The 23,445-nt window shown below is 42.5% G+C and overlaps 1 protein-coding gene across 2 annotated transcripts; it reads left to right on the forward strand.

The window, feature by feature from the left end:
• Positions 1–6,924: 6,924 nt before the first annotated feature.
• LOC311142104 (ribose-phosphate pyrophosphokinase 1) lies at positions 6,925–22,146 on the forward strand. Of its 2 annotated transcripts, none has more exons than XM_084177691.1 (7): positions 6,925–7,324; positions 14,539–14,722; positions 14,974–15,072; positions 17,972–18,096; positions 18,446–18,619; positions 18,821–18,980; positions 20,187–22,146. In XM_084177691.1, the coding sequence occupies exons 1-7, from the start codon at positions 7,203–7,205 to the stop codon at positions 20,277–20,279; spliced, it is 957 nt and encodes a 318-aa protein (XP_084033817.1). In that variant the 5' UTR covers positions 6,925–7,202; the 3' UTR covers positions 20,280–22,146. The 2 variants fall into 2 exon arrangements, with proteins under 2 accessions (XP_084033817.1, XP_084033818.1); XM_084177692.1 differs by having other exon boundaries at positions 6,935–7,324; positions 14,539–14,728.
• Positions 22,147–23,445: the final 1,299 nt, after the last annotated feature.

The following is a 23,445-nucleotide window of genomic DNA, read 5'->3' on the forward strand; positions in this document are numbered from 1 at the left end:
TATTTTGTAACAGTGGCTGCAAAATACGTCCCCCTCACTCTATTTCCTCCCGCCTCTTGCTAAGTTCCCTGGGTTCCCTTACTGCTCTCCCTTTTTGACTTAAATCCAAGTGTTGCATGGCAAAGACATTAACCCTGACTACCCCACCTCCTTCTTTTACCCTGAAATAACTTGCATGTGAGCTTTTATTTGTTCCTGTGAAACTACCTATTATGTGATTGATTGTCTCTAGCTTGACTGGGATTTCGAACTACTGTGGCTGCATTTTGTTTCTTACACTGCTGCTTGATTCACCTTTCTTGGTCTTTAGTTTGTTTTGTTTATTGTTACTTTAGGTTTGACTTTTGTATAATAAGAAAAATTGCCTTGAAACTGTTTTGAAAGTCATATTTGTGATACTTAATGGTTTGCTTTGTTTTTTCAATTCTCCATTTCAGCGGAACAGCTTGCCCCACCTTAACAATGTCCAAATTCAGTCTGTGGCTCTCCACAAATGTTTAAAATTACAGTTCAAAAGTTGTCCGTCCTTACATTCAGTCAATGGTTGCCTTCAGTGTACGAAGAGAGAGTGGAGTAGAGTTAGTCACAAGGGTACAATAAAAGTGTCCTATCATTACTGATATCACCCAGCCATTCCATTTGTGGATGTTTTACTGGTGTAGGAGAACTGTATTGCTGTTCTGCTGGGAACCAGACTTTTCAGAATAAAAAATGGACATTTTTGTATTAACGATAAGATGACTTTCTCATACTGTCCTAATTTTCTTAATATCTTGAAATGGCATTATTTGTCATTGGCTTTTTGCCATGGTTTGGGGAGAGGAGGTGGGAGGGTAAGTGGAGTAAGTACCCAGAATTGCAATTTGTTAATGCTATTGTACAGAGACATATGCACTATTTGCAGAATATGACGATAATTATAATTGTTGAAAATGGAATTAATGTGCCAAACGTTGAACAAGTACCTGTATAAATATTTTCTATCTATATGTATATTTGCTGTTTCATGTTCTTTTTGTTAGGGTTGGGGGGTGGGGGTTCTGGACTTTGGTGGCCGGTCGACATTCTAGAGATCTTACACTTGGGATCCATTCCATTTGCCAAGCACCTGCAGCTGACAGTGATACACCTTTTACCAAAATGCAAACGACTGTCTTTTCTTTCATACATTCCTTTGAAATGATTGCCATCTGAACTCAAAATCAACAGCCAGCATGGCGATACAGAGAAGGGGATTAAATAGGTCCTGTAGAAAGCTGAGGAAAATGCCATAAGCTGTTTCAGCAACTAAAAAGTAGCACTGTGTCAATAAGAAATCTTTATGCTCTAACAGGTTAGTTCAATCTTGAGTTTTGAATTTGTGCTCCTGTAAGTCGCTCTGGATAAGAGCGTCTGCTAAATGACTAAAATGTAATGTAAATGTACTATACTCAAGATTAGTACACTGCTTCATGTAATCTCATGCAATCTCATGGATTCACCTACCACTGCACCAACATGGAGCTCTGTATTAGATTTCTACAATTTATTTCAATTGACATAAATTGATACTATCCATCAGAGATCGATATTTATTGTGAAGACCTTTGTCTCTCGAAACCCCCCTTCCCCTCCATCTTCTCCAAGTTGCCAGGCTAGCCATTGAGACGGGGGATCAGGAGAGGTGTCACCACCAGCTGGTGTGGAGTAGCCTGCCTTATAGCATCCCTGCCCATTGTTCATTGAATGTATTTGACTTCCTCTCCAACAAGAGTTTTATATGATGTACCACTGTTGAGCTGCCTCTGAAAGGTGCTTGAAAGCAAATGAACTTACAGGTAACTGAAAAAAGGATGAAGAAATCCTCTGTGCCCTATTTATGAATGTATAAGATACTGTTATGTTTGATGTAATTCTGCCATGATTTTGACATTAATTAGAATTATGTTTTGCCGTTTTTGTTGAAAAGAATATTTAGCTTTATAAATATTGTCAGAGTTGTTGCCAGAGGGATTCCAAAATAACTCTTGATGAATCTTGTATATTTTTCAGTGTGCCAATTTGTAAAATATTTTCTAAGTGTATATTTTTCTTAGAAAGTGCTGTGAAGTATTTGTAAATGTGGATACCCTTTTTTCGCCTTTACAGGCAGTGAAAGGGATGTATAATGACATGCCTTTGGTTTGAAAAACCAAAATAACAAACATGACAAAAAAATTTATAAAAGGAGAGGGGAAAACACTGGGGAAAAAAGCTGTAACATTTTGTCGGAAGTTTTGTAATCAGACCAATCTTGTTGTGGGAGTGTAGTGCTATAGTGTAAAAAGTATGATAAAAGAAAAAGAAAAACTGAAATAAAGACATATTTGTGATTTTATTGCTGTTTTATAAATCATTCTAGTATCATTTTGTTTTGTTGTAACTGTTGCAAAGGTTTAAATATTTGTGAACAAGCCTGTATGGTGACAATGTAATATTGGTAACTTGCTGAGTTTTGTAATAATGTTTATGGAATAAATATAAAATAAAAATGAGCTTTTGATTGCTGCTTTCAGATGAGGTCTCCATTTTCTTCTCTAAAGGGACTGTATTGACCTCTTTCTGAAAATGTATACAGTCCTTATGTTGCATGGAAGACTTCAAGAAGTGTTGACATTACATTTTACTTGTAGTCTGTGTAGTCTGTCTGCAAATAGATACATTCCCAGGACTCCACAAAATGCTAAACATGTTACTTCATATATATATTATTTTTCAGATATTGCTTTGATGAATAGGCACTTGTTTAGACAGACTACAATTTATTTACTCTACATTCTAGAAGCCTTGGTTTAACCGGTCAAGCTTGTGGCCTAATTATCACCAAGTTTTAGTGAAAAGTGTTTCGTTTGAAATAGCTGTGTAAATAAGTAGGCCAGACAATACTGTAAATATTTTTTTGCATAAACTTTGCCTATGTTAGTAGTCAGGCACCTCGAAAGCACAACCAGTAGAGCTTGTACTCCAGCAGATGGCAGCATTCAATCCTTTTTTCTTTATGAGGAATAGTTCAGACTATCCTGGTGCATTGCTAGGCCTTGTAACACATGGTTAGCATGGATTATACATTGCACCATAGGTATGTTCATATACTTTGCTTATCCACTGCTGCACACATTTGAATTGAATAACAGCTAAATAGGAATGTGTGTGAATGTTGACTGCAAAAAAAAAATCTAACCAAATGTTAAATATTCGGTTGTTTATCTATTGTTTATGGTAACAGGCAAACCCAAGGTCAGAATGCTCAGTAATTGAGTGAGAGGAGTAAGAATGTCTAGTTGTCTACCACTGAGAGGAACACAACAGAATGTTTATTAAATGTAACCAGCTTCTGACAACATTTTGGCCTATGCAGATCAATGCACTACTAGGCCAAGGGCTTCACATTGAGAGGGGTTGTCTATCTCTTGTCTTCATCAACACTGATCTGGACAGGTGAAACAAATGCTTGGCCTTCAATACAATGCTTATATCTTTATTTATTTCTGCAATGTACTACCATAGACAGTAGCCTACACTGTACTGTCCATCACCGCCCACAACTGAACCAGAGCGGAGAACTAGCCCGTAACCTTCCTATCCAGTCAGATTGTACACTCATGTGGTTTGTCAAAGAATTTGACACACGTGTGAGCGACACAGACCTGGTGGAGAGTATGGTGAAACAGAGAAGACACTGTCTGTCCTGCTGAGTTTTGATGCAGAGTCTTTACCTGACAAAGTCAAACTAGGATGTGGCAGGGTAGACCTCCCGGGATACCACAGTGTGTTGAACAAGATAGGGCCAAGTAGTGGAATAGTGGTGAGGTTTTAATGGGTGTATGGTTAGCAAGTTAGCTGGTTAGGCACATTTTTCTTCCCTTTTCCCTGTCCTTTTTCCCTTCACGTTTTGTGTCACAGAGTGTAATGAATTCACACTCCAGAACAGTAGGCAGAAAACACAGGGCTAGATAAGAAAAATAGATTAATAGGGCGGCCGCACGATAGAAAGTGGGAAGATGGCATTAACTGAGGTTTGGTTTGAAACTGCTAGTGAGTCGGGTGAAGATAATAGCACAGAGAGCGAGAATGAGTGGGTTACAATGGCGAAGAAAAAGGGAAAGGAGAAGTAAAGCTGTGGAGGAAAATAGGAAACCACTTGATTGGTTTTAGTCAGAGTGAGGGTTTTGGATCAACGCTACCTGGGAAATCTGTTTAATGTCTCAAGGAAAATCTGGAATGTGTTGGAGGAAAGTGTGGAGTGGGGGAGAGTCACAAGAAGGGGTCTTTTTTTTATGTGTGTGTCTGCGGATCAGAAGAAGCGTTCTTTAAGACTCAAAAAGATATTGGAGTGGAATGTTTCCTGTATGGATTTTTCGCAGCAGGGCGCCTATCAAGGGTGTTATTTCTGGGGTGGTGCAAGAAGTAAAGGCAGAGGATATAATTGAAGACATACAGTACCAGTCAAAAGTTTGGACACACCTACTCATTCTAGGTTTTTCTTTATTTTTTACTATTTTCTACATTGTAGAATAATAGTGAAGACATCAAAACTATGAAATAACACACATGGAATCATGTAGTAACCAAAAAAGTGTTAAACAAATCTAAATATATTTTATATTTGAGATTCTTCAAAGTAGCCACCCTTTGCCTTGATGACAGCTTTGCACACTCTTGGCATTCTCTCAACCAGCTTCATGAGGTAGTCACCTGGAATGCATTTCAATTAACAGGTGTGCCTTCTTAAAAGTTAATTTGTGGAATTTCTTTCCTTCTTAATGCGTTTGAGCCAATCAGTTGTGTTGTGACAAGGTAGGGTTGGTATACAGAAGATAGCCCTATTTGGGAAAAGACCAAGTCCATATTATGGCAAGAACAGCTCAAATAAGCAAAGAGAAACGACAGTCCATCATTACTTTAAGACATGAAGGTTAGTCAATCAGGAACATTTCAAGAACTTTGAAAGTTTCTTCAAGTGCAGTTGCAAAAACCATCAAGCGCTACGATAAGACTGGCTCTCATGAGGACTGCCACAGGAAAGGAAGACCCAGAGTTACCTCTGCTGCAGAGGATAAGTTCATCAGAGTTACCAGCCTCGGAAATTGCAGCCCAAATAAATGCTTCACAGAGTTCAAGTAACAGACACATCTCAACATCAACTGTTCAGAGGAGACTGCGTGAATCAAGTCTTCATTTAAAAAAATGGTTTATTCATGGTCGAATTGCTGCAAAGAAACCACTACTAAAGGACACCAATAAGAAGAAGAGACTTGCTTGGGCCAAGAAACACGAGCAATGGACATTAGACCGGTGGAAATCTGTCCTTTGGTCTGATGAGTCCAAATTTGAGATTTTTGGTTCCAACCGCTGTGTCTTTGTGAGACACAGAGTAGGTGAACGGATGATCTCCGCATGTATGGTTCCCACCGTGAGGCATGGAGGAGGAGGTGTGATGGTGTGGGGGTGCTTTGCTGGTGACGCTGTTGGTGATTTATTTAGAATTCAAGGCACACTTAACCAGCATGACTACTACAGCATTCTGCAGCGATAGGCCATCCCATCTGGTTGCGCTTAGTGGGACTATCATTTGTTTTTCAACAGGACAATGACCCAACACACCTCCAGGCTATGTAAGGGATATTTGACCAAGAAGGAGAGTGATGGAGAGCTGCATCAGATGACCTGGCCTCCACAATCACCCAACCTCAACCCAATTGAGATGGTTTGGGATGAGATGGACCGCAGAGTGATGGAAAAGCAGCCAACAAGTGCTCAGCATCTGTGGGAACTCCTTCAAGACTGTTGGAAAAGCATTCCAGGTGAAGCTGGTTGAGAGAATGCCAAGAGTGTGCAAAGGCAAATGGTGGCTACTTTGAAGAATCTAAAACATAAAATATATTTTGATTTGTTTAACACTTTTTTGGTTACTACATGATTCCATATGTGTTATTTCATAGTTTTGATGTCTTCACTCTTATTCTACAATGTAGAAAATAGTAAAAATAAAGAAAAACCCTTGAATGAGTAGGTGTGTCCAAACTTTAGACTGGTACTGTAGATGGAGTGGTTGGTGCAGGTCGACTGACCTGTATGGTGGATGGAGAAAATTAATTAATTTCATCCATGCTATTGTTCTTTGATAAAGAGTCACTCCCTTCTCATATAAAGTTAGGATTCATGAGATACCCTGTAAGAGCTTTTGTGCACAAGCCCTTTCAGTGTCATAAATGTAAAAGATTTGGTCACGTGTCAAGTGTGTACAGAAGGGAAGAGTATCGTATGCCAGATGAAGTGAAACGCTGCAACTGTGGAGGTGAACATGCGCCTGAATTCTTGGAGTGCCCTGTTAGGGTGAAGGAGAATGAGGTGTTAAGGGTAAGGAGCGTCCAGCGTGTCTCCTATTTGGAGGCGGTAAGAAGATTGGAAGGAACGAGTGGCGGGGAAGAGAAAATGGTAGTAGAGCCACCACGAGCAGTGAAGGTTTCTCATCAACCGAGGGATAGTGAAATGCTACACGTTAAAAATGTCGACATTGTATTATTTATTGCAGTGGTCATAAACTCTACAGCACAAGCGGAGAAGAAGTCTAAGAACATTGGAATCATTGTGAATGCAGCTGTACCTTTTATGGGTCTTCGTGATTTCACACCCGAGGCCGTGCAAGAAATCCTGTCGGTGAATGTTCCGCCATCACAGGCCCCTGAGCCTGTGTAATTATGTATTTTGGAGTGGACTGTGACTGAAGAAATGGGATGGTTTTTGTTATTTGACGTGTCTAATTTGGTATTTCGTATGATGTAATTTTCCCCCCTTTCACGCAATGTTTTATTTTTTATTTTCATTCAATATCCTGTCCAGCTGGTGGCGATAACGCACCATTGACATTGGATGCCAACCGCCGGTAAATCCCATCGAAGAAGAGGAAGGAGTTCGGCCTCACACTCCAGTACAGTTGGTTGCGATCCGACAATAACATTTTAAATAAGAAGAAAGAAACCGAAGAAGACGTGCGACAACGACCCCACTCATTCTCGCGTGGCAGCCCAACCAACCCACAGCACAGAAAAAAGGAGTCACCATCGCAAGTTCCAGTCTTGTCTGCTGTTGGTGGGTTAGCTAAAGAGAAGCTAAACTTGGTTTGCGTGTTAGCCGTGTATTTATGTGAGGGTGTTTGGTTACTTAATTCGGATTCCTCCAAAATGCCTAACATAAAGATATTCAGTGGCAGCTCTCATCCGGACCTTGGCCAAAAAATTGCCGACCGACTGGGACTTGAGCTGGGGAAGGTTGTGACCAAGAAATTCAGCAACCAGGAGACATGGTAGGTTAAAAGTGTTTAAACAATACCTACTGGCTAGTAAGCGTTATTTTACCAATGTGTGAATGTTCTGCCTGGGAATGTTGCTTTGGTTGTTAGCTAGGTACAGGAACGCGTTAGCTAGCTGAAGTTAGCCCACATGGCCGATTGAAAGCGCGAGTGAGTGTGGTCGTTGTTGTTGCTAGTTAGCTAACTAAATTAGCTTACCGCAAACGTGTTCAACTACTAATATAGCTAGCTAACTAGCATTACCTAGCTTTGTTGGCAACTTTATGTAGACCTTAAAATGAGACAGGGTAAGGGCAGGAGGCTTAACGTTAGAACGGCAACTCCCAAAATCCATGTGGACTGTATTGTAATACCGGGCATACACAACACGATTTCGCTACGTTTTTGCAGTCCCAGACTAATTTTCATGATCGGGGTGAAATCCTATGTATGAACTTCGACTAGGATCAGTACGTCGGGACTCGCGTAGTTTCAAAGGGTGAAGGACAAACTGATGCCGGTGGTGGCTGTTCCGTTCTGCAGACCCTTGTCGGATGATGTTCCGATAAGTTTCTGACATGTCCGAAATGTTTGTCGTGCATCTTGTAGTATGAGCAGTGCTACGACGCGATTGGACAAGTACTACTGCCAATGAGCACTCAGCATGTTAGAGCAAAACAATTTGATATTTTAGTCATTTAGCAGACGCTCTTATCCAGAGCGACCTACAATTAGTGAGTGCATACATCTTTCATACTGGCCCCCCGTGGGAACAATGATGGTGAAGCGGGAAGCAACAACAACTTGCAGGTTGTCACTGGTTACCACAGCCAAAACCAAAAATGGGGGTCTTAATTTAAGTTCAGGGTTAGGGGCGGCAGGTAGCTTAGTGGTTAAGAGCTTTGTGCCAGTAACCGAAAGGTCGCTCGTTCTAATCCCCGAGTGAAAAATCTGTCGATGTGCCCTTGAGCAAGGCACTTAACCCTAATTGCTCCTGTAAGTCGCTCTGGATAAGAGCGTCTGCTAAATGACTAAAATGTAAAAAAAATGGTTAGGCATAAGGTTAGCAGTTTGGTTTAAAATCCGATTTTAATAATTGTTTGCAGAAATCGGCGTGGTTTAGCCATAATTATGACTCATGAGACCTAGCACAAAGGCACAATTGTGTGTGATTGTGGCCAGGGGAGTTCCTGCATATGGGCATTCCTGCATATTTTTTGGGGGGCGAAGGACCCTGTCTGCCGTAACTATGTACCAGATACCGCGTAGCTAGCTAGCACACAGTTCCCTTTGCTCCCGCCTGCTGAACACCTGCTGTTAACAGAACTGCGGGAAAGCAATGCCCGACAGGCAGGGACGACAGACATGGTCTACTGATGTTATAGTTAGCTAGCTACCTATCCCGCCTGCTGTTTACCGGAGTCCTAGCCTGCTAGCTATCACCCAGTGTCCTTCACTAACGCCTGCTGTACACCTGCCCTCGCCGTCGTTATCGTTAACATAACTGCGGGAAAGCAGTGCCAGACAGGCGGGGGTGAAGTACGCTGTCTACCCGTGTGCTAACTACATATCCCGCCTGCTATGTACCTTCGCTCCCGCTTGCCGAACACTTGCCGTCGATAACAGAACTGCGGGAAAACAGTACTAGACAGGCGGGGGCGAAGGACACTGTCTACCGGTGTCAATCAATCAAATGTTATTTATAAAGCCCTTTTTACATCCGCAGATGTCACAAAGTGCTATACCGAAACCCAGCCTAAAACCCAAACAGCAAGCAATGCAGATGTAGAAGCATGGTGGCTAGTAAAAACTCCCTAGAAAGGCAGAAACCTAGAGGGGAACCAGGCTCTGAGGGGTGGACAGTCCCCTTCTGGCTGTGCCGGGTGGAGATTATAACAGTACATGGCCATTAAGGCCAGATTTTTCTCCAAGATGTTCAAACGTTCATAGATGACCAGCAGGGTCAAATAATAATCACAGTGGTTGTAGAGGTTGCAACAGGTCAGTACATCAGGAGTAAATGTCACTTGGCTTTTCATAGCCGGGCATTTAGAGGTTGAAATAGCAGGTGCAGTAGAGAGAGAGAGTTGAAAACAGCAGGTCTGGGACAAGGTAGCATGTCTGGTGAACAGGTCAGGGTTCCTGAGTGGAAACTGTAGCAGCAGCACGACCAGGTGGACTGGGGACAGCAATGATTCATCAGGCCAGGTAGTCCTGAGGCATGGTCCTAGGGCTCAGGTCCTCTGGGATGGGAGGGAGAGCGAGGGAGAATTAGAGGGAGCATACTTATATTCACACAGGACACCGGATAAGACAGGAGAATAACACCAGACATAAGACTGACCCTAGCCCCCCGGCACATAGACTATTTCAGCATAGATACTGGAGGCTGAGACGGGGGGGGTTGGGAGACACTGTGGCACCGTCCGACGATACCCCCGGACAGGGCCAACCAGGCAGGATATAACCCCACCCACTTTGCCAAAGCACAGCCCCCACACCACCAGAGGGATATCAACAGACCACCAACCTACTACCCTGAGACAAGGCTGAGTATAGCCCATGATGATCTCCTCCACTGCACGAGCCCGAGGGAGCGACAAACCGGACAGGAAGATCACGTCTGTGACTCAACCCACTCAAGTGATGCACCCCTCCTATGGACGGCATGGAAAGCACCAGTAAGCCAGTGACTCAGCCCCCATAATAGGGTCAGAGGCAGAGAATCCCAATGGAGAGACAGGAACCGGCCAGGCAGAGACAGCAAGGGTGGTTTGTGCTCCAGTCCCTTTCCGTTCACCTTCGCACCCCTGGGCCAGACTACACTCAATCATAGGACCTACTGAAGAGATGAGTCTTCAGTAAAGACTTAAAGGTCGAGACAGAGTCTGCGTCTCTCACATGGATAGGCGGACCATTCCATAAAAATGGAGCTCTATAGGAGGAAGTCCTGCCACCAGCTGTTTGCTTAGAAATTCCAGGGACAATAAGGAGGCCTGCGTCTTGTGACCGTAGCGTACGTGTAGGTATGTACGGCAGGACCAAAGCTAGCTAGCTACCTATCCCGCCTGCTGTGTACCGGAGTCCTAGCTAACTGCGTTGGCGCCCCACCTCTTCTGTGGGGTATATCAGCAGTTGGCATCCAACGTTATGGTGCATTACCGCCACCTACTGTACTGGAGCGCTTCCGCCTGTGTACTGGAGTCCTAGTTAAAAAATGGACCAATAAAAGTATAAAGAGGGGTTCCTGCAGATGCCGGAATGCTCACATGCAGGAACGCCCCGAATTGCAGGCCGCAATTGCACCCTTGTCCAAAGGCCGGCAGATGGTGATATTGAGTTTAGGGCTGTCCCCGACAAACATTTTTTTTTAGGTCGACCGAAATCCGTCTGGTCGACATTTTAAAAATGTATTTTTCCATATATAGATACACCCTATGTGTTTAAAATAAAATAAAAATCAACTATATGCATCGAGCTTGTCTGATACTTTAAGCTCACTGTCACTCTTCCTCCACAGAGGAGCTCTGTCAGTGACCATTGGGTTCTTGGTCACCTCCCTGACCGGCCCTTCTCCCCCGATTGCTCAGTTTGGCCGGGCGGCCAGCTCTAGGAAGTGTCTTGGTGGTTCCAAACTTCTTCCATTTAAGAATGACGGAGGCCACTGTGTTCTTGGGTACCTTCAATGCTGCAGATCTTTTTTGGTACCCTTCCCCAGATCTGTCCCTCGACACGATCTTGTCTCGGGGGCTCTACGGACAATTCCTTCGCCGTCATGGCTTGGTTTTTGCTCTGACATGCACTGTCAACTGTGGAACCTTGTATAGACAGGTGTGTGCCTTTCCAAATCATGTCCAATCAATTGAATGAGCTCAATTTCGAATCTCATCGCAAAGGGTCTGAATACTTATGTAAAAAGGGTATTTGTTTTTTTAGTTTTAATAAATACATTTGCAAAAATGTATAACCTGTTTTCGCTTTGTCATTGTGTTAGATTGATGAGGGGGGGACAAACAATTTAATCCATTAGAATAAGGCTGTAACAAAATGTGAAAAAATTCAAGGGGTCTGAATACTTTCCGAATGCACTGTGTGTGTGTGCTACTGCTCAACCCAAAATAATATTGGTCGACCAACAGCCTATCGACCAGTTGACTAATTGTGTCATGTCATCTTACCGTCCTAATGCATTGTATGCAGCCGGCAATACATTTGTATCCCTTGTGGACCGGTTTGTACCTAAAACATTCTCCATTTCGGCTGCATAGGCTTCAATATCTTCAACTTAATTTAATGGCGGGGGGGATATGCGTACCCTCCTTATGAAACACTGTTTTCCACCACCATGCTAGTGGCTAAATGCCAATTCCGGCTGTTGTGTATCGCGTTCAGTTGCTATCAGACCAGGGGTTCTGTTTTTTTTTACGCCTACTGTGTTAGCAGCATCGCATGGGCAGACTGGTTGTCGCTAGATGCACTACATCACCAAAAGTATATGGACACCTGGTCGTCGAACATCCCATTCCAAAATCATGGGCATTAATATGGAGTTGGTCCCCTCTTTGCTGCTATTACAGCCTTCACTCTTCTGGGAAAGCATTCAACTAGATGTTGGAACATTGCTACGGGACTTGCTTCCATTCAGCCACGAGCATTAGTGGGGTCGGGAATGGATGTTGGGCGATAAGGCCTGGCTCGCAGTCGGCATTCCAATTCATCCCAAAGGTGTTCGATGGGGTTGAGGTCAGGGATCTGTGCAGGCCAGTCAAGTTCTTCCACACCGATCTCGACAAACCATTTATGTATGGACCTCGCTTTGTGCACGGGGGCATTGTCATGCTAAAACAGGAAAGGGCCTTCACCAAACTGTTGCCACAAAGTTGGAAGCACAGAATCGTCTAGAATGTAATTGTATGCTGTAGCGTTAAGATTTCTCTTCACTGGAACTAAGGGGCCTAGCCGGAACCATGAAAAACAGTCCCAGACCATTATTCCTCCTCCGCCAAAGTTTACAGTTGGGGCAGGTGGCGTTCTCCTGGCATCCGCCAAACCCAGATTCGTCCATCGGACTACCAGATGGTGAAGCGTGATTCATCACTCCAGAGAACGCGTTTCCACTGCTCCAGAGTCCAATGGCAGCGAGCTTTACACCACTCCAGCCGATAGATATTTAGTTATGTTTGATACCTGACAGAAAATAAGGAAGTAGCTTTGATAAGAAGTATTTAAGATTTTAATGCTACAATACACAAGACAGGTGGCTATCAGAGTCTGCGTGTGAACGACTGAGCAGCCATTCCAGGGGACTTTTGAGAGATTTTGTATGTTTGCCCACTGACAAAGAAATGATCAGTCTATAATTTTAATGGTAGGTTTATTTGAACAGTGAGAGACAGAATAACAACAACAAAAATCCAGAAAAACGCATGTCAAAAATCTTATAAATTGATTTGCATTTTAATGAGGGGAAATAAGTATTTGACCCCCTCTCAATCAGAAAGATTAAAGGGAGTGCTCCTAATCTCAGTTTGCTACCTGTATAAAAGACACCTGTCCACAGAAGCAATCAATCAATCAGATTCCAAACTCTCCACCATGGCCAAGACCAAAGAGCTCTCCAAGGATGTCAGGGACAAGATTGTAGACCTACACAAGGCTGGAATGGGCTACAAGACCATCGCCAAGCAGCTTGGTGAGAAGGTGACAACAGTTGGTGCGATTATTCGCAAATGGAAGAAACACAAAATAACTGTCAATCTCCCTCGGCCTGGGGCTCCATGCAAGATCTCACCTCGTGGAGTTGCAATGATCATGAGAACGGTGAGGAATCAGCCCAGAACTACACGGGAGGATCTTGTCAATGATCTCAAGGCAGCTGGGACCATAGTCACCAAGAAAACAATTGGTAACACACTACGCCGTGAAGGACTGAAATCCTGCAGCGCCCGCAAGGTCCCCCTGCTCAAGAAAGCACATATACATGCCCGTCTGAAGTTTGCCAATGAACATCTGAATGATTCAGAGGAGAACTGGGTGAAAGTGTTGTGGTCAGATGAGACCAAAATCGAGCTCTTTGGCATCAACTCAATTCGCCGTGTTTGGAGGAGGAGGAATGCTGCCTATGACCCCAAGAACACCATCCCCACTGTCAAACATGGAGGTGGAAACATTATGCTTTGGGGGTGTTTTTCTGCTAAGGGGACAGGACAACTTCACCGCATCAAAGGGACGATGGACGGGACCATGTACCGTCAAATCTTGGGTGAGAACCTCCTTCCCTCAGCCAGGGTATTGAGAATGGGTCGTGGATGGGTATTCCAGCATGACAATGACCCAAAACACACGGCCAAGGCAACAAAGGAGTGGCTCCAAGAATAAGCACATTAAGGTCCTGGAGTGGCCTAGCCAGTCTCCAGACCTTAATCCCATAGAAAATCTGTGGAGGGAGCTGAAGGTTCGAGTTGCCAAACGTCAGCCTCGAAACCTTAATGACTTGGAGAAGATCTGCAAAGAGGAGTGGAACAAAATCCCTCCTGAGATGTGTGAAAACCTGGTGGCCAACTACAATAAACGTCTGACCTCTGATTGCCAACAAGGGTTTTGCCACCAAGTACGAAGTCATGTTTTGCAGAGGGGTCAGGTACTTATTTCCCTCATTAAAATGCAAATCAATTCATAAGATTTTTTACATGTGTTTTTGTGGATTTTGTTGATATTCTGTCTCAGCATTAAAATTATAGACTGAATTTCTTTGTCAGTGGGCAAACGTACAAAATCAGCAGGGGATCAAATACAGAGAGAGAGATGTTTTTAAAATTTCTAACAAACAACTCTTGGTCGACTAACAACATTTTTTTTAGTTGGGTACAGCCCTAGTGTGAATATATGGATCATTCATTGAGTGTTGTTTAGTCTATTGACCTGGAAGCCCATGATGCCATGATTATGTACATTAACAGAATGGGGCGGCAGGTAGCTTAGTGGGTAAGAGCGTTGTGCCAGTAACCGAAAGGTCGCTGGTTCTAATCCCCGAGCCGACTAGGGGAACTGTCGATGTGCCCTTGAGCAAGGCACTTAACCCTAATTGCTCCTGTAAGTCGCTCTGTATAAGAGCGTCTGCTAAATGACTAAAATGTAAATGTAAATGTCTTCTCTTCATGTTCTCTACCTGTTATGGTCCTGTCACCATGTATAGCTACTGTCTGACACTGTATGACTTGATCCTGCAGCGTGGAGATTGGGGAGAGTGTCAGAGGAGAGGATGTCTACATTGTCCAGAGTGGTTGTGGTGAGATTAATGATAACTTAATGGAGCTCCTCATCATGATCAATGCCTGTAAGATTGCCTCTGCCTCACGAGTCACGGCTGTCATCCCCTGTTTCCCATATGCAAGACAAGACAAGAAGGACAAGGTGGGGGTGAGGGAAACTTTTAAAATAGTTTGTTCTGTTCACAGCACCAACACACTTCACACCATCTATAGTCAGTCAGTCCATTTGCTTTGATGTCATCATATATTTGACTGCTTCTCAAAAATGCCATATTGGGCAAACCAATTTGGTTGATTTAGAATATAACTGACAAAGCTAATTGCATTGTCTCAATGGGCCTTCTTCTGCATGCATTGTATGATTATAGAGATGAACAATGTTTTTCTGAACAGAGTCGGGCGCCCATCTCTGCAAAGCTGGTGGCCAACATGTTGTCAGTGTCAGGAGCCGATCACATAATCACCATGGACCTGCACGCCTCGCAGATACAGGTGAGCCTTCTGGCACATTATTTGGCTCGTTCCATCTATATTGCAGTCACTAGTGTAGGATACACAACTAAGATGTACAAATGATTGATTAGGCTATACGATACTTGTGTTGCGTACTATAAACGGGTTGCCTGACAACGTCACAAATGATGCACGTGCATCGCAGGGGTAGAAGGCTGTGTTATGATTCTGAACGATCAGATGGCTAGCAACAATTACAAGAAGCTGCCATGTGGGGAATCCTAGGTGGCTGGTTTCAGATAGTTGTATCTTGTAGTGCTGAGCGTTAAGTGCTTTTTGAAGTCTGTTTTGGTTTTGGTTCGATTATTACAAAATAATCATGATTTTCTGTTTCAATATTATTATTTTTACGTTAAATGCATTATGAAATAATGACATTAAAATGATTAGAGCTTTTTAATGGAAAAGTAAAAAATGGTGAACATTCAATTGCCAAAACATTGAAAATATTCCATTGTCTTGTCAGGTCCACATATCATTTTTTAATTCCTTAAAGTCATCATCTCTGCTCAGGCAGTAGCAGCCAGACAGACAACCATCTAATACTCTGTTCTCCCCATACTATACTGTCTCTAGTCATCCTATTTAGCTAGGCTAACCGGCCTAAGTATGCTACAGAGCTGCCTGATAATCATTTTACTAGTTCTTCAAAGTAGATAAGGCATACTTTCACCAACTCTCTATCCCCCTCGTCGTTGTGGTCTGGGTGTATCTAACCTAACGTAGCAGGCGTCAGTGTATCCATCTGTGTCCGAGCCGGAAAATAACAGGCTTATGGTCATTGTAGTTAACTACCACGTTTCGGCGCTGAACTAGGTTGAATATTTGCTTAATGAAAACTACAACTCCCTTCAGCCCAGCGTCCCATATAGTTCTTGACTTCATTTCTCTCATGAATGATTTGATTTCTTTCTAGATAAATGGCACGTTGGGCTCACAAAACCCGCCCGAACTAAATGGGATTCAAGTACGTTGAACAAAAATATAAATGTAACATGCAACAATTTCAAAGATTTTACTTAGTTACAGTTGATATGAGGAAATCAGTCAATTAAAATAAATTAATTAGGCCCTAATCTATGGATTTCACATGACTGGGAATACAGATATGCATCTGTTGGTCACAGATACCTTTAAAAAAAAAAAAGTAGGGGTTTGGCTCAGAAAATCAGTCAGGATCTGGTGTGACCACCATATTTGCCTCATGCAGTGTGACACATCTCCTTCGCATAGAGTTGATCAGGCTGTTGATTGTGGCCAGTGAATGTTGTCAGACTCCTCGTCAATGGCTGTGCGAAGTTGCTGGATATTGGCGGGAACTGGAACACGCTGTCGTACACGTCGATCCAGACGATTCCAAACATGCTCAATGGGTGACATGTCTGGTGAGTATGCAGGCCATGGAAGAACTGGGACATTTTCAGCTTCCAGGAATTGTGTACAGATCCTTGCGACATGGGGCCGTGCATTATCATGCTGAAACATGAGGTGATGGCGGCGGATGAATGGCACGACAATGGGCCTCAGAATCTCGTGACGGTATCTCTGTGCATTCAAATTGCCATCAATAAAATGCAATTATTCGTTGTCCGTAGCTTATGCCTGCCCATACCATCACCCCACCGCCACCATTGGGCACTCACAACGTTGACATCAGCAAACCGACGCTACACATGCTGTCTGCCATCTGCCCAGTACAGTTGAAACCCGCATTTATCTGCGAAGAGCACACTTCTCCAGCGTGCCGATGGCCATCAAAGGTGAGCATTTGCCCTCTGAAGTCAGTTACGATGCCGAACTGCAGTCAGGTCAAGACCTGGTGAGGACTACGAGCATGCAGATGAGCTTCCCTGAGACTGCTTCTGACAGTTTGTGCAGAAATTATTTGGTTGTGCAAACCCACAGTTTCATCAGCTGTCCGGGTGGATTGTCTCAGATGATCCGCAGGTGAAGAAGTTGGATGTGGAGGTCCTGGGCTGGCGTGGTTACACGTGGTCTGCGGTTGTGAAGCCGGTTGGATGTACTGCCAAATTCTCCAACGACATTGGAGAGGCGGCTTATGGTAGAGAAATTAACATGAAATTATCTGGCAACCGCTCTGGTGGACATTCCTGCAGTCAGCATGCCAATTGCACGCTCCCTCAACTTGAGACAACTGTGGCATTGTGTTGTGACACAACTGCACATTTTAGTGGCCTTTTATTGTCCCCAGCACAAGGTGCACCTGTGTAATGATCATGCTGTTTAATCAGCTTCTTGATATGCCACACTTGTCAGGTGGATTTATTATCTTGGCAAAGGAGAAATGCTCACTAACAGGGATGTAAACAAATTTGGTCACAGAATTGAAGAAAAATAAGCTTTATGCGTGTATGGAACATTTCTGGGATCTTTTATTTCAGCTCATGAAACATGGGAACAACACTTAACATGTTTATAATTTTTGTTCAGTGTAATTGAACCGATGTTAGTCAATTAGTTTAATAACCGAAAAAACCCTCATTCGGTTAATTTCTTCGCACTAGTATCTTGTTCTTGATACCATGTCTTGTTTTGACTTATGCCACGTCTATATGACACATTTTCTAAATAACTGTTACGATGTATTTGAGACTTATTTTGTAACCATAAACTGTATAGGTGCTTATTTTGCAAATGTATTTGTTTTTAATAAACATTTGGAGACAAAATATAGTTTACATGTCAACCCCATCTTGCCCCGAAGAGGTGCGTGCATCGGTTTTGTTTCTTAACAACATACTGTCAATAGTGAGCCACATGAAAGTTTCTCCAAAAGGCTGTTGCAAGTAAGGCCTTGAAGACACTGACTAGTGATCCTGTATCTTATCATGGGTTTGCTCGCTGTATGCCTCTGTAGGGGTTCTTTGATATCCCCGTGGACAATCTATACGCGGAGCCAGCTGTGCTGAAATGGATCAAAGAGAACATCAATGAGTGGAAGAATTGCACCATTGTGTCTCCTGATGCCGGAGGAGCCAAAAGGTAGATTGGAGGAGGCCAATGGGCCTGTAGATGCTTCATCAATACAAAGGGTCAAAAGGACAGATTTGAGTTGTTAGGAATATTAGCATTGTTGAAAGGATGATTGTTGCTCAATTCATTATTTTCAAGGGATTCGTCACGTTCACCTCGTTCAGCCGATTACAACAATTCCGTTGTAATAGGAAAGTCATTTTGATACTGTCATTACAGAGTTTGTATTTGGGATTAATCATAGAATCATAAACCTGTGTCTTACTATATATTCCCTTCCTCCTATAGATGTAACTTTGGAATGATTGACATCACCTGTAGTACCATAACCTCACCAATCTGTGGATTGCCTTTGCAGGGTCACCTCTATAGCAGACAGGCTGAATGTGGACTTCGCCCTAATCCACAAAGAGCGAAAGAAGGCTAACGAGGTGGACCGCATGGTCCTGGTGGGGGACGTGAAGGACAGAGTGGCCATCTTGGTTGACGACATGGCAGACACCTGCGGCACCATCTGCCACGCTGCAGATAAGTGAGTCGCTACTGTGTTTAAGCTGCATACATCTTTACAGAGCAGAGACTGAATATTCAATCTTTAAATGTACAGCAAATACAGACCGGAGCTGTTACATCTGTTTAAGGAAGTCTCTGAAAAGGAAAATGTATGGATAGCAAAGTTGTATACAAACAAAATGTGGAGATTCAACCAAATGTTTTGTTTCTGAATATTCAGGCTGCTCTCTGCTGGAGCCACGAAGGTCTATGCCATCCTGACCCATGGGATCTTTTCAGGCCCTGCTATCACCCGCATCAACAATGCCTGTTTTGAGGCTGTGGTAGTCACGAATACCATCCCTCAGGAGGATAAGATGAAACACTGTTCAAAAATACAGGTTAGAATCCCCACCTCATCACAGGGGCTCAGCACCTGATTTGTTGCAGAGTTTAGATCTGGGGAATTGAAACAAAAACATTCCATTATTTAAAAAAATATATAAGTTGAGTTGTTGTTTTGACAAATGTTTTTCTTTCACAAATAACAGATCACATGACACCTTTACAGAGCACACATACCAACCTCCCTCCACCCCATGAAAACCTTTCAAACTTTGTCCAAACAATGCCCAATGATTACCTAAGCAGCAGGCTGTCAACAATTTTCATTTCAATGGCTCAGCATGTTGCCTGGACTACTTACATTTCTGTTTGATTGATTCTTACTGTTTATTGCATTGTCTAACTCCTTACTGTGCTGAACATTTCCAAATATGTGAGTATAGTTACTGCAGTGTTTCCTCTTGAAGAATTTGTAGAAGGGGTTCTATAATATTTATGAAGGACTGAAGCTCAGTTCTGGTGAATTTTGAAAAGGACCCCCCCTCCCCCGGTTGTCACTACGCAACCAAAAATGTAATCTGACTTATTTTGAGTTATGATGCCGGTTTACCCCAAGTTAACCTACAATTGACCTGTGTTCCATTTAGCCCCACTCTCCCATATGCACTAACAGCAGATTGTGGAGTGGTAAAATGCTTAACCATGCCACTGCTAAAAATGCAGGGTTTAAAATGGTGCATGTTCATATTTAGGAGTTGAAATAAATAAGTAGGAATAGAAAGATAGGATCTCCCTCTTTTTAACAAAGGCCATTAAAACTGCTGTTTTCCCCACGATTGCAAGAATTGTTGTGCATTGACTGCTTGTCAGAATGCATGTTTCCCTCCCTATGGTACTCCTAACTTGAATGGGCCACAAGGAATATTGATCTCGCATAGAACACACAAGAACATGCAGACAATGTATAAACTATTCTACTATGGGGTTGTCTGAATTTTCTATTAATTACTCATTTTGTTTGCAGAGGAAGTAAATGTGGACTGATCCTGGATCTTCAAAGTGTGACTTGGGCCAAAAATGTTTTTTTTTTTTTTTGCCGTGAGCACCACAGCTAAATAACTATAGCAGAAACACTGAGCTACTGGTGGTGTTATTTAGTTAACCAATTGCTTTCTTTGTGGTTTGAAGTTTTTATCTGTGGGGGAAATAAGTCTGGGTGATAATTTGATTCATACATTTTTCTCCCCCACTCATCCCTTCAGGTTATTGACATCTCCATGATTCTAGCTGAGGCTATTCGCCGGACACACAACGGCGAGTCAGTGTCGTATCTATTCAGCCATGTTCCCTTGTAACATCCCATCAGCACCACCCTGCTTTCACAGGAAACCTGTACCAAAGGAGGGATGTCTGGAGCACCACCATCATCTCAGCCCATCCATTTAATCCCTGTGTCAAGAGAAAGGATGGAAGTAGTTAGGAAATACCGTGGGGTCAATTAAAAGAAGCTCCTTGCCAATATTCTGTTACAGTGCACTGGCTATCAACTGGTTTGACCTTTGACCAAATGCCAGATTTGAGTTAATTGGCGTAATAATATGCCAGGTTGTTTCATATAGGCATAGTCTATTACAAGATTGAGAAGCTTTAGTTTACATTGCTGCTGACAGCCATTTTGAGAGAAATGTTCACTCCAATATGGCAAGTTATGTTTAATGAGCTTGTTATTTTATCTTACTGATCAATTTTTTCAATACAAGGCAGATTTGGGCTACCCACTTGCATTTCCTAGATAATGTTTTAATTTTGAGATCATTGTACTGATAACTCTGCTTTTGCACAGTTCAACAGCAAAGCATTGTGTACCGTTTACATCCTCACTTTGGATAGGCTTTAGTTGTTTTTATGCTAAATAAGCTTTTGTTTTTTACGCAATATTGTAGGACCCGTTTGCAGTTCACAATTCCAAGTGTCCTTAATTCTATGCCTTGGCGTGTTGATACCATGATTTTAATATTTAGTTGCATGATTTTATGTAATTGTAATAAACGCATGACTTGCTGTGCACACATACAGGTAACTGCCAAAATAAAGGAAACACCAACATAGTGTCTTAATCGGGCGTTGGGGCACCATGAGCCGCTAGAACAGCTTCAACGTACCTTGGCATAGATTCTACTAGTGCCTGGAACTCTATTAGAGGAATGCGACACCATTCTTCCACGAGAAATTCCATAATTGTGTGTTTTATTGATGGTGGTGAAAAACACTGTCTCAGGCGCTGCTCCACAATCTCCCATAGGTGTTCAATTTGGGTTGAGATCTAGTGACGGACACACCCTTTATGCTCCTTTGAGACCCCTCTTTCAAAGTCACTGAGATCTCTTCTCATGGTAGCCAAAATAATGGGCAACGGGGCATTTTTATACATGACCCTAAGCATGATGGGCTGTTTTAATTGCGTAATTAACTCAGAAACCGCAGCTGCTTTCAATATGCTTTGTATCCCTCATTTACTCAAGCGTTTCCTTTTATTTTGGTATTTACCTCTACCTAATTAATGTGATTCAATGTCATGAACATCTGCCATATTTTATTCATCAAGCAATAGGGCATGTAATGCATGGATGGAGCCTCTAATGTAGCGGACACATTATTTGAGCTTTACTAGCCCATGTGGTTTTGCGTAGAGGTATTGGAAAGTTTCAATTATTTTAACTTCCACGCTAAAACTCGGGAATCCTAAGGGCACTCGCCCTTCAGTTCAGTCCTCTTCTATTTCGAAAACAATGGCTTGTGTAGCTCAAAGCCTGCCCATGTGTAAGGCCTGCTTCAACAATACTTTTTTTTTTTTCTTCCGAGTATAAAGTATTGTCAGTCAGTCCTATAACTCTCAAACACGGCTGTAGCTGCTTCAATACTCGGTAAGAGCAATCCACACCAAGCCCATTATACCCCAGAATCGAATCTGTATGATTTTACTGTTTTACACCAATGTGTGTAAATGTGTCTGATTTTAGCTGAGATTATAGCGCTCTTTAAAACAGAACCTACTCTAACACCTCTTGATTGATTTGAAGATCCCTGTTGCCTTAAGTGGAAAATGTGCAGGATTTAATATTGTTTCCATGAGCTTTCCTGCCTTCTCCACAACATCGAGACTAGAAATGAATGTATTGGGTTATGAACTTGGAACAATAAAATTATATCTGGAACTTTGAATAGTTTAACATTTGTTTTGTGTTTATCTATGCAATTCAAAGTAACGTGGGGAACTTGGCAGTCAGCAGAGGGCTCAGTCTAAAGTTCCTGTTACGTTCATATGTATGAGTTGTATTCCCTTGATGTATAATAAAACAATTTTATTTGGAATAGATGCATCACACAAAAACACTGCATGCCTTCTACCAAATAATGAGTGAAGCAAGGTGTCCACAGCAGTAGGTATTAAGCTTACCTGGCGCTGCTAACATAATAAATACATCTGCACCTGTAATTAGCCCACCCAACTACCTCATCCCGATATTGTTATTTATTTTGCTAATTTGCACCCCAGTATCTCTATTTGCACATCATCTACAGCACATCTATCACTCCAGTGTTAATACTAAATTGTAATTATTTTGTACTATGGCCTATTTATTGCCTTACCTCCATACCTTACTACATTTGCACACTGTATATAGATTTTCTATTGTGTTATTGACTGTACGTTTTGTTGATCCCATATGTAACTCTGTGTTGTTGTTGTTTTTATCGCACTGCTTTGCTTTATCTTGACGAGGTCGCTGTTGTAAATGAGAACTTGTTCTCAACTGGCCTACCTGGTTAAATAAAGGCGAAATAAAATGTTTTAAATAAATGGAACGCTGGGGGAGGGAGGGGAGCTTCTTCGGCCGTTGGTTACCGTTATCAACAGCAGCCAGCCTGCCAGCCAGGCAACAACATGATTGTGGGACTTTTCTTGTGGTGGGTAGTATCAAATAATCGCTATCAAACAAAAACACATTGTTTGTACTAATGGAGCCATGTATCCGATTGTATATATATAACGTGTAGCAATTTTTGTTAGAATACGAGCATTAGCTAGCTAGATATGAATTAAACCAGAACTTTATATATAGCTAGCTAGCTAACTTTTTTTTTACATTGACGTTACTGTATCTAGCTACTGTAGCTAAGTTTGTGCGCTAGTTAGTATTTTCAGTCTTGTAGGGTATGTTGAGATGTAGTAGATAAGCAAGCTATATGAATAAATCAAGATGGTTAACTCCATTTTATATCCTTGACTTGGTCATTTCAAAATGTCTAGACTAGTAGTGGGCGGTTTTATTAGAGGTCAACACAATCGGATCTGCTACAGGCAGGTCAAGTAACGTTAGGAATTTAGGGGTTTATTATGGCCGAGGACAAGATTGATGAGTGACTCGTGTGTGATCTGACTTCTGTGTGATTGCTACAAGTCATTAACGTTACTCATCACTTATGACTGCAGGTGTAACCAAGTCTGATCCTCTGATG

Source organism: Coregonus lavaretus, assembly GCF_964263955.1.
Source record: "Coregonus lavaretus genome assembly, chromosome: 15".
NCBI lineage: Eukaryota > Metazoa > Chordata > Actinopteri > Salmoniformes > Salmonidae > Coregonus > Coregonus lavaretus.

Excerpts from the sequence above, each read along its gene's own strand:
- LOC311142104 (XM_084177692.1), top strand. The coding sequence starts at position 7,203 with ATGCCTAACATAAAGATATTCAGTGGCAGCTCTCATCCGGACCTTGGC. Across the intron at positions 15,073-17,971 it reads TGCACGCCTCGCAGATACAG|GGGTTCTTTGATATCCCCGT; the intron begins GTGAGCCTTCTG and ends ATGCCTCTGTAG. Across the intron at positions 18,620-18,820 it reads ATCTGCCACGCTGCAGATAA|GCTGCTCTCTGCTGGAGCCA; the intron begins GTGAGTCGCTAC and ends CTGAATATTCAG.